The sequence below is a fragment of the Electrophorus electricus genome, chromosome 7 (genome assembly GCF_041902795.1).
Source record: "Electrophorus electricus isolate QZ-2024a chromosome 7, ASM4190279v1, whole genome shotgun sequence".
Classification (NCBI taxonomy): Eukaryota; Metazoa; Chordata; class Actinopteri; order Gymnotiformes; family Gymnotidae; genus Electrophorus; species Electrophorus electricus.
Window position 1 is genome coordinate 29,225,001 of NC_137503.1, and position 10,348 is coordinate 29,235,348.

Sequence of the window (10,348 nt, forward strand, 5' to 3'; positions counted from 1 at the left end):
GAGCATCTCCAACCAGAAGCAGCGGCGCTACAGTGACCAGGGTGAGCTCCACCCTCCTCGCTAGGTTCCTGTGTCCCAGACCCTTCCAAGCTGTTCAGGCTTTTTTCCCTAAACATTTCCTGTCCTTTTCTTCTCCATCTCTCCATTTCTGACCCCCCCCCCCCCACGCGTCTTGCTCTGCAGCGGGACCGTCCATTCCCTCGGCAGGCTACCCCAAGAGGAGCCAGACAACCACAGCCGAGAACGAGCACAAGGAGGAGGGCGGCGTCCAGCCCCGCAAGTCCAGCTCCTCCGGGAGCCGCGGAATGGTCCCGCCCAGCCCCGTGATGGGCAACGCCAACAACCCCAACAAGGCCGACATTCCTGAGCGCAAGAAGGGATCCGCGCCCCTCGGGGTCCGTCCCTCCCACCTGATGCAAACTCAGACCATACATCTTACCATCCTACCAAACTGCAGCCTTTAGTAATCAGACATTTCAGGGCCTCTTGTTGGTGTGGTTTAGGACTTGCGTTCTCGCGCTTTCCCTGGACTCTGATGCCGTACTCTTTCTGCAGGGCAATTCTGCGCTGGGGGGCATGACCAGGAGAAACACGTACGTGTGTAGTGAGCGCAGCATCGGCGACCGCCACTCCGTCATCCAGAATGGCAAGGAGAACAGGTGAGATCACGTCCGCAGGTCAAAGGGCATGACCCGCACATACGTTCTCAAGTGACCAAAGCCAGAAGACGACTGTCACACGCACCGCTCACATGTTGCATGTGATGGTACAGAATGAGGAACCACTTATCTTACTCCACTGCCACACACACACACACACACACACACCAGTGTTATTTCTTTGTTTGTGTACTGTACTCTTACTTCCAGTGATATTTAGCCCCTAATGCTGCAGTCCTGAGTCAGATTGAAGAGGGGACACAAGGCTAGGGTTCCAGTTCAGTGCTCGCTCCTAGCGCCCTTCCCAACTCTCCATTAGAGCTTTCATTTCACACTGCTTTTCTTTTTTATTGGTAGGCCTCGCCCGGTAAAGTACAGTATAAAGTACAGAAGCAAACGCACAGCTAATGGCTTGGTAATGCTCTGGGACAGCCGTCCAGGTGCGTGTTAAGCCTTCGTCAGAGCTTAATCAGAGTTCAGAAAACCGAACTCTACAAAATCCGAAGGGAAAACCAAATCCAGGGAAAGCTTCCGGGACGGTCCGGTCCCTGCCGCATATCCGTTCGGATATCCGTCCCGTCTTGTGCTCCAGTAACGCTGGACACACGCACACATGACCTTGATGACCACGTCTAGTGGGGGTTTGCCCCGCCCCGGCACTTTCTCCTCACCTCGCTGCTCTCCTTTGCACGTCTTTGTCACTGGTCCTGTTTTGCTTTGTTAAACCGGACTCTCTCTGCACCATGTGACCGGCACCCACGCCTGTCCTCCCGCCCGCGCCCGTCGGCCAGCCTTAGTGAGATGGCGGCGTGCGCCCCCGTGAGCCCCTCGCCCTACGCTGCTGCCCTCACCGCCTCGTCGGCCTCCGTCCGTCTGCGGCACCAGAAGCTCGTGCCGGCTTCGGCCTCGGGCCACACCTGCCGCTCCACGCTGCCCCCTAGAGACGGCGCCACAGAGCTCTTCAGGCCCAAGTAAAGACGACCTCCCATTCCCCACCCCACCCCCGCGCTGTGCCTCTCGCTAACCTTATAGCCCTCCTCCGTTGCCCTGCGCGCCGCCCCCTCTAATGGCCTCTAACCTCCCTGCTGTCTACGTGTATGTTTCTGTGACCACCTGCCATCCGCCACTCATCCCAAGGGGCGCCTCCCGCTTCTCCACTCACTAGAGTCTCAGTTAAGCCTCGACCGTGTGTCTGAGAATATCCCTGTTCTCACCACACCAGCCATCCACATTAACTTCCTCCGCGTCGCAAAACCCACCACTGAATAAACATCACTAATGTAGAGCAGCGTGTTACGATGACTAACCTTACTGATAACTCATATCATCCTCTGGATTGTCTTATTACGCATCATAAGTTCCGTCTAACACAGAGCGGTGTAAGTCCCGTGTTTTTCTGTGTTGGAAATACCGTCTGAGCGAACAGATTAGACGTTCTGTGCGATCCACGCTGCTGGTCCAGGTAAGATCTCGCACGCCCGTCAGAATAAGTGTGTGGTACGTCTCTAAAGAGGTCAAGGGTAGCCTGAGTGTCTGCTGCCACCCGGCCCACTACACGGGTGAAGTATCAGGCACAGGTGGCCCAGAGGATCTGTTTCCCCCTAGTTTTACACCTAATGCCGGCTAGGACAGGATCAAAGAGAGGGTCTCTGTGGCTTACCAAAAGGCACCGGGCCAGAGGTCTGCCTTCCAGGAATGACAGCACCGGCAGTTTTCCTCCATGTTTTGACAGTGCTCTTTTTCCTTAAATAATTATCCATGTCAACAGTTTAATTTCGCTGCGCATCCGTGCACGCGTCTCCCCCCCGCGTGACCATGGAATGTCACCTCTTCCCCAGCACCAGCACAGGCGGCGGGCCGCGACACCCTGGCGCCTCCACCCACAGCGTGAGCAGCACCACCCCGCCAGACCGCCTGCGCTTCCCACGCGGCACGGCCAGTCGCAGCACCTTCCACGGCGGGCAGCTGAGGGAGCGCCGCACGGCCACGTACAACGGACCGCCAGCCTCGCCCACGCTCTCCCACGACGCCACGCCGTTCTCGCAGTCCCGTGGCCGCGGCTCCGCCAGCCTCTTCACCAAGCTGACGTCCAAGCTGACGCGCAGGTGAGCCCCACAGGAAGCCCTGCCAGGCCAGGACGCCCCTCCAGCGCCCGCAACCTCGCCCTTGGTATCGGCTTCTGCCTTCGACGGGCTGACGTGGAGGTTGATGCACAGGCTGGTGCCAAAGGTTGGGACACGCGGACGCTCGCTTACTGTCTTTTCCGCTCCTGTGTTTTTGGTTCGAAACCACCGGTGGGACCCTTTTCATAAGGGTCCAGTTTATTTCTAGAGGTTGTGAAAGTGAAAACCATCAGCCCCAATGCTGCTGACCGCCTATCAGCTTAGTCTGATGTCTCCTGCCCTCACCCAGTGCCTGTTGAACGCAGGCCATGCAGCTAGTCATGGTGGAACCAAACATCCTGTCAGCTTGTTTACTTCTAATTTGTTGAATTCGCAGCATTAGTGAATTTCTGGTTCAGTCCACCCCATCATGACCATGTTGCCGATGACTTCAGAGCACGGCCTGCACCCTTATCACGTGCCAGAGCACTGAGAAACGAGCGAGCTATTTTGCCCATTGCTGTCGTTGTGCTCTCTGTCCTCATTAGCGTTGAACTGACACCATTGTCTGTCTGTTTTGTAGAAACATGTCATTCAGGTTTACCAAAAGGTAGGACCCTTAATTTGGCTCTGTGTGCAGTTAACTGACAAGTCTGATGAGTTGAAATCTAGAGTTTAACTCTTAACCGGGTGTGGCAGAGTGCTGAATTAATTGCCTAATACTCACCACTTGACTCTTGTGCCTGAATCGGAGTGCAGCTGAGCATGCCTGAGACCTCTGCGGCTGGAACTCTACTAATGACTCGTGCATGTCTCTCCACAGGATGGAAATGTGCGCAGTCCCTTCTCATTTAGCCCATGAACCTTTCTCCGTGAAGATTTGACATCTATGTTTCTAACTCTGACCTTTTTTAAAAACTTTTTAACTTGGTTTAACTTTTATTTCCCCTCTCACAGTTATTTCTGGCGTGAGATCACATGTTCTGGGATCAGATGCCGATATTGTGGAGTGTGAGCAACTACGTGGTCATTGTGGTTTTCTCTGGTGTTTTGTTCAGGATTCACCCGCTTCGTGAGCTTGGCCATTTCTAGCCAATTTCTAGTTCTGAGATAGCAAACTGTTGGCTGTGTAATTCAGGCCACCGTACTGGGCACTAAATTTGGCCGCTGACAGATGTGGCGATTGAGAGGTGATTCGCTGCAGGATTTTCTGGGAGTTCAGGTACTGGGATCCTCGTTTTTTCCAAACCACCCCCGCTCGCTCTTATACGCCACTATCCTGCCCTAGTTCTAGACTTTGCCCCAGATCTCCTGCCCCGCCCTCGTCAGCTCTCCCCAGATATGTCCAGGGAAATGCTCCTCAGCAAGGCCTTGCAAGGGTGGCGTGAAGCGGCTTCATGCGCCCTCCGCCTGCTCACACTTGCACCAGATGTGACGCACATGAGCCCCAGAAGAATGCCTTGGCATTGTAAAGGAGTTTTTTTCCCACCCCAGAAGCTCTTGATGATGGGATTAGTGAGGCATTTCTGGTTCTGACACCTTCATCACCATTCTCCAGTTTCACCCTAAAAAATTTACAGCCAAGAGCCTTCCCGGCTTTTCCTGCACAGCCGCACGTTAAGGGCCCAGTGCTGTGCCTCGCCCCCCTCGGTGAGACCCCCCCAGCCCAGCTCCCACCCCCAAAGGCCCCCCACCGTCTCACTTCTGGCCACCAGAGCCACGCGGCGACCCAGGCCCTCGCTGAGGTCCCTCTCCGTCACACTGCATTTGCAGCCTGTTCGTATCAGTATTTTTCTTTCTTCCCCTCTGGCCCTGCATGCCTGCTAGGCGAGCGCGAGGCGAGCGCGAGCGCGCGGAGGCCAGAGCCGGCCGCGTTTGTTTTGTCTTGGCCTTTTGTGCAGACGACTCTCTGTTTAGTCAAGAGCGTCAAAGCAAACGAAGCCCTTTGTCTGCTGCGAGGCCACGTGAGGCGAGGCCTTCCTGTTCCCCGTGTCTTGTTGTTCTTCCCCGCTTTCTTGGCACGGGCCTGATGGAGGCCGCACCAGATGGAACAACTGGCACCACGTGCGATTTGTTTAGAACGGGAAGTTGAATCACAGGCTACAGGAAGAGCGGTTGGAGTACCCCCTTCTCCCGCTTTATCTCCTCCTGCTCGCCGGAGTGCAGACAGGAAGTTGAACGTGGAGAAGCTGGCTCCTTTCCTTCTGAGGCTATGAACACACTCCTCTGCCTTCTCTCTGCTAGGGTCTGCGGGAGCTGTATTCTCTCCCTCCCCCACGTGACTGGATGTTGCTTCTTTTTTTTTCTTCTTCTTCTCTTTGCGTCCCCGCCTCTGACCCCCTGTTCCTCTTTTGTCCTGGTTTTAAAGAGTGCCGACAGAGTTGGAGAGGAACGGCAGATATGAGGAGTCAAGGTGAGACGGGGCGTCTGGTTGGACTGCACAGCCTCGCGCGGCGCCCCTCCCCCACCCGCCTGTCGCCGAGCTCCCTATCCACGGCCCCGGCAGATCTGGAGCGCGCCTCCCGCCAGGGGCGTAGCCTCCACTTCCAGTTTGATCCTTAGATTTTGACTACATCTGTCTGTCTATCTGTCGGTCTGTTTTTCTGTCTGCCTGCCCGTCTGTCTGTCTGTCTGTCTTCCTATCTATACACAAGTATGAGTTGATGTTGGAGCATTTTGTTGAAAGAAGACTTGTCTGCAGTAACCCAGTGACTGACTGTGTCCACCCAGGAGCCCATTATGTTCTTGTCTAAATTAGGGAAGTTTAGAAAAAGGAAATACTTTCCTGACTTAAATCCAGCGGTCACTGCGCTTGGCTTCAGAACCCAGTTCTCCGGCGGCACTGCCATCTAGTGGATACTAGACAAGTCCCACTGCTAGACAAATCATTACAAATCCAAGTGATTCATTGTTGGGTTTGTTGACACTGGGTCTATGGGTAGGCAGGTGTTTTTGCTTAAGACATCTCTATAGAGCGCCAGACATATTCAGAGAATCTCCAGCTCAGCCTTGAGAAGGGACTGTAATATCCTGTCGCGTGTTATCACTGTGTGACCTTTGCTATTGTTTGTCTGTGCCCTGTGGGCGGAGCTGGCCGGGTATGCTTGCATGCAGAGCAGATGTTGGCATGGCGATGTGTGTTTTCCCCCGCATGCTGTGCATGGGTACGTGGTTGTACTGAGGCAAACATTAGGGACAACATAATGCCACTATCACCTTTCACATCAGCACCGCGCTGCGTTGCTCAGCGAGAACCACACGCGCCCATTCCTCACGCACCAGTCTTCACGCCATCACATTCCTTCCCTCGTTCCTGCGTGCACGCACACGCCGCCTGACTGCTCTCTCTCTTCCCCACCCCACCCCACCCCACGTTACAGCCGCAACGTGTCAGCCGAGCAGAAGGAGGAGCCGAAGGACACCAAGCCGCGCTCCCTGCGCTTCACGTGGAGCATGAAGACCACGTCGGCCATGGAGCCCACGGACATGATGCGCGAGATCCGCAAGGTGCTGGATGCCAACAACTGCGACTATGAGCAGCGCGAGCGCTTCCTGCTCCTCTGTGTCCATGGCGACGGTCACGCCGAGAGCCTGGTCCAATGGGAGATGGAGGTGTGCAAGCTGCCCCGCCTCTCGCTGAACGGCGTGCGCTTCAAGCGGATATCGGGGACGTCCATCGCGTTCAAAAACATCGCCTCAAAAATCGCCAACGAGCTAAAGTTGTAAAAGAAAGAACAAAAAAATATATTTGGCAGCAAAAATGTGAAAAAGTGACAAAAGGACTAAAGCACACAAAACTACTATAATCAAGTTGTACATTCTTTTCTCTTTTTTGTGAAAAAGTAGCAAATTTAAGGATTATTTTCCTCAAACACTTAGAAAATTATGTTATAAAAATAATGTATAGAATCATGCCATAGGCAATAATTTCCTGCATCATTGAAGCATTATTATTATTATTATTATTATTATTATTATTATTATTATCATTATTATTATTATTTGTGCAAATGATGGTCTGAAGCTGAAGATAAAGAAGTGAGGTTGGCGGTTTTGATTCATTTGAACTTATGCACTACTGCGTTAGATGCCCCGCAGGCCCTGTTGTTTAGCACCCTTGACTTAAAACAGTTGGGCCTCGGGAAGCCACAGTATTCGTCCAGTGCAGCGTCCTCGCGCACTTAGCGCGGCCCCTCTTTAGCGGCAGACGGAATGTGCTGCGTTTCAGGAGCCCTCTCGTGTAACCGGGGAGGAAGTGAGCAGGACCTGTCGCACTGCGCTGCCCCACCCCACGTACGACTGTGCCACGGAAACGGCCCGCGGCAGCGGTCAGCCGACGCACATCGGCGGCAGGGCGCGGCTTCGGACCGGGCCGTCGCAATGGACCGTGGGACTGAGTTAAAGGATTTTGCGGTGATAAATGAACATAAAAAGGAAGACTTGCTGAGGCCAGGAGGGTTTTCGTACCTGACCTGTTTGAATATTCAGTTTATTTCCGTATGAAGTTAGTTTGTTTTAAACAGATATCGGGCGTTCCTACTCCGATGAGGCTGAAGGGGCCAACTTTGAAAGTTTCGACTCCTGTCATTTTCAAGTCTCCATGTTCACTCCCATCCCTAAGAAACAATGGCACTGTTTGGATTACCTTTTTCTGGAATGTAAATATTGTACCTTAGTTTTGCAGCAGCTACACATTGATATACTTCCTCTTTTTCTTTTGTAAGCCTGGCTGTGAGTTGGAAAGTATGGAAAATAATGTACTCATCACAGGATAAGGTAAATCAGTGTCTCCATTAAAACACCCTAAAAGCTATCATCCGTGTGTGTCTCTTTAAATCGGTATTGTCGACCTGTGACTGGGCATGAGCACGGCGCCCAAACACACTTCAACAGCAGCTCTCCAGTTAGCCAGGTTGAGTACGGTGTTGTAAAGTGCGGCGGAGTGAGGCGGTTGACCCTGCAACAGTGCAGGGTGACCTGTACTGCTGACTGATGCAGAAGGCCAGACGTGTTATGTCCAGTGCTGAACGAAGGAGCCCTTTCCGTTCTTAATCAGGTATCCAGAAATTGCCCCTAAATGATTTAAAACATATGATGTGGATGTCGTCATTGATTAATACGGTTTTCTCAGAAATAATTCTCTAGAGGCCCACAGATTTACGGTCTTGTGAAAAAAAAAAAGATGAGTTCATATAGAATTTGAAGTTGCGGTTCTGGTGCGTAGCCACCAGGCGTCGCTCTTCAGCTACATTTTCTGTTGTGCTGGCCAGCGCGTTGAATGTTTTGGCTGGAGTGGAAGCCCGATGCTGCATATTCTCACGCGGTGTGGCCAGAAGCACTTTACCTGCATGTTGTTAGTGCAGCATTCCACGCAACGCACCCGAGGCTAAGCCTGGGCCAGACGCGGCCGGGTTACCACAAGCGCCAGAGAAGTACTTCAGCTTGTCACCTGTCCCTTACGCTTATGTCACAGCTTCAGTTCTGTAGTTTAGTGTGTCTCTTTATTAAGCATAAGCCCAGTACTTGTGATGAATTATTTGGAACAACCTACATCCTAAACACACCCCAAGCTTACTTACCTAGTTACCTAAAGTTGAGTTCCTCTTGTATACTTGCATAGTGTCATTTCAGAGGTTTAACAACGTAATACATGAGTATTGTCATGTAAGTGTCACCTCGGTCAAAGGTGAAACAGGCTGTCGGGGTCTGAGGCTTGTGTCCTACTTATTCTTGTGGAACCCTAGAAATCAATCCTACATAAAACTGCCCCCTTACATGTGTGCAGTTTTAAGCATTAGCATCAGAGTTCAGGGAGTCTATAGGACAATGTGACAGTTATATGCATGTCTTAAATGTCCTGATTCTTCAAATCTTGATTTTGCAAGCACTGACTGCACACACATCAGTTCACTGGAACCAAATCTGTTTAGTAAGCATCTGTGATTGGAATTCAAAATAAAAACAACCATACGCAGGGTGTAACCATTGTAACCAAACCCCAATGGCTTCAAGCCCTAGTTAAAAGTCTATATGGAGCCTGGCTGTCTTCTCCGACACCGATATGTGCTTTGTTGAAAGGAGGGAGAGGCGAAGGAGCCCTCGGGGGTCTCTGGGGAGGGTGAGGAGTCCCCGGGCAGAGCAGGACGCAGCTGCAGTGCAGGAGGCAGCTCTCCAGATGGGCTCATCTGCACCCGCAGCAGTGTCCCCTGTTATTGCCTTAACCACCTTTCTAATAGGTTTGGTGATTTGAATATAAATGAGACCGAAAGGCACCTTTATCTGGGTGGTGGACGTAATGAAGAACAAATGGCTTTTTTATAGATTTCCCTTTTTGGGTTTTTTTTTTGTTTGTTTGTTTGGTTTTTTGTTGCGGTTCTTGCGTTCTGCTCATGGATGTGCTTCTCCGGGTTGTCCCTCGTGGTCTGTGGCTCGGGCGTCTGGCTGAGTGCACCGCCCAGGCCGTCGGAGAGAGGACGATGTTTCCAGGCCTCGTGCTGTCGCCGGCCTCAGACGCAGGCCATGGCACATCTCCTGGGTTATAGGCAGCTTTGTTGTGCTCCTGTCTGGCCATCAATCATCCTGGTTCCCCGCTGACATCCATTACACCATCAGTGATTAGGTCCTCCCCCTCCAGAGGACTGCGCTCAGGCTCTGGCCCTATAGGCTGAAGCCCATAAAAGGCTTAATGTGCAGTAATCGCACAACCATCCTTTCAGGCCTAGCTTTTATCCTCACAGGAAGTTAAAGATCCAAGAGGGCTTATCCGAAAAGTCATAAGGAAACCGCTCCGACTGTATGATTTAGCAGATGGATACAGTCGGTAGAAGAAAAGTTGAATGAAAGAATAGGGACTCCACTAATGGCTCATCGTTGAAATCCTCTGGACGTTGACACAAGGTGGGAGGAGGAGCTAATGCAACCAGGCTGAAATAAAGTTGGGACAGAACCGGTAGGAGGGAGCAGAAAGCCTGACAGGAAAGAGTCACTCATCCTCAGCCGATTCAGCAATTTGACAAGAAACAGATCCACACACACACACAGCTCCCTTCCTCTTCATGGCTACATGCATTACCTCTGAGGCAGATAGAGTCAGAAATGTGTTTCTTTGTTTCCAAATGCGTCTAAGGTCACTCACAGGGCACACCTCAACACTCAAAACAAGATGATCTCCATGCTGTAAAGAGATCCAGAAACCGGAAAGTGTGTATGCGATGCCTCACAATCCACAATCCAGGTACAGCCTGTGATAACACCATAATCATGTACTGCTGGGCCGTGCTCTAACTGGTTTGTTCAGGTGCCCACAGCAACATGCAAGCTTTGGCACTGAAGAATTTGATGATTGTGGAGATACTGTGTTTACAATATCTCATCTCACAACAGCTTAAACCTGAATTTTGACATGTTTCCATTACACATCAGCTCTGAAATCACTCCACCTGCCAGCCAAAAAGCATTACTTTATTAATAATAATAATAATAATAATAATAATAAAACATTGTATTTAAATAGCACTTTTCAAGGACCTAAAGATGCTTACAATAGTAAGTAGATAAGAAAAGACATTGATAGACATACAAAACAGA

At 51.5% G+C, this 10,348-nt stretch overlaps 1 protein-coding gene across 13 annotated transcripts in view; it reads left to right on the forward strand.

The window, feature by feature from the left end:
• The window catches only part of mark3b (MAP/microtubule affinity-regulating kinase 3b), a 32,460-nt gene extending 24,886 nt beyond the window's left edge, over nt 1-7,574 (forward strand). For 4 of the 13 annotated variants that reach the window (XM_081717068.1, XM_035524086.2, XM_081717067.1 and 1 more), the window contains 8 exons: nt 1-41; nt 184-395; nt 556-659; nt 1,451-1,630; nt 2,498-2,764; nt 3,345-3,371; nt 5,130-5,174; nt 6,142-7,574. The exon at nt 1-41 is cut by the window's left edge and continues 104 nt beyond it. In XM_081717068.1, coding sequence (XP_081573194.1) covers nt 1-41; nt 184-395; nt 556-659; nt 1,451-1,630; nt 2,498-2,764; nt 3,345-3,371; nt 5,130-5,174; nt 6,142-6,487 — 1,222 coding nt within the window. In that variant the 3' untranslated portion in view covers nt 6,488-7,574. Of the gene's footprint in view, nt 42-183; nt 396-555; nt 660-1,450; nt 1,631-2,497; nt 2,889-3,344; nt 3,372-5,129; nt 5,175-6,141 lie in introns of all 13 variants that reach the window. The other 9 variants (XM_081717074.1, XM_035524087.2, XM_035524088.2 and 6 more) reach the window with 8 other exon arrangements.
• The last annotated feature ends 2,774 nt before the right edge of the window (nt 7,575-10,348 follow it).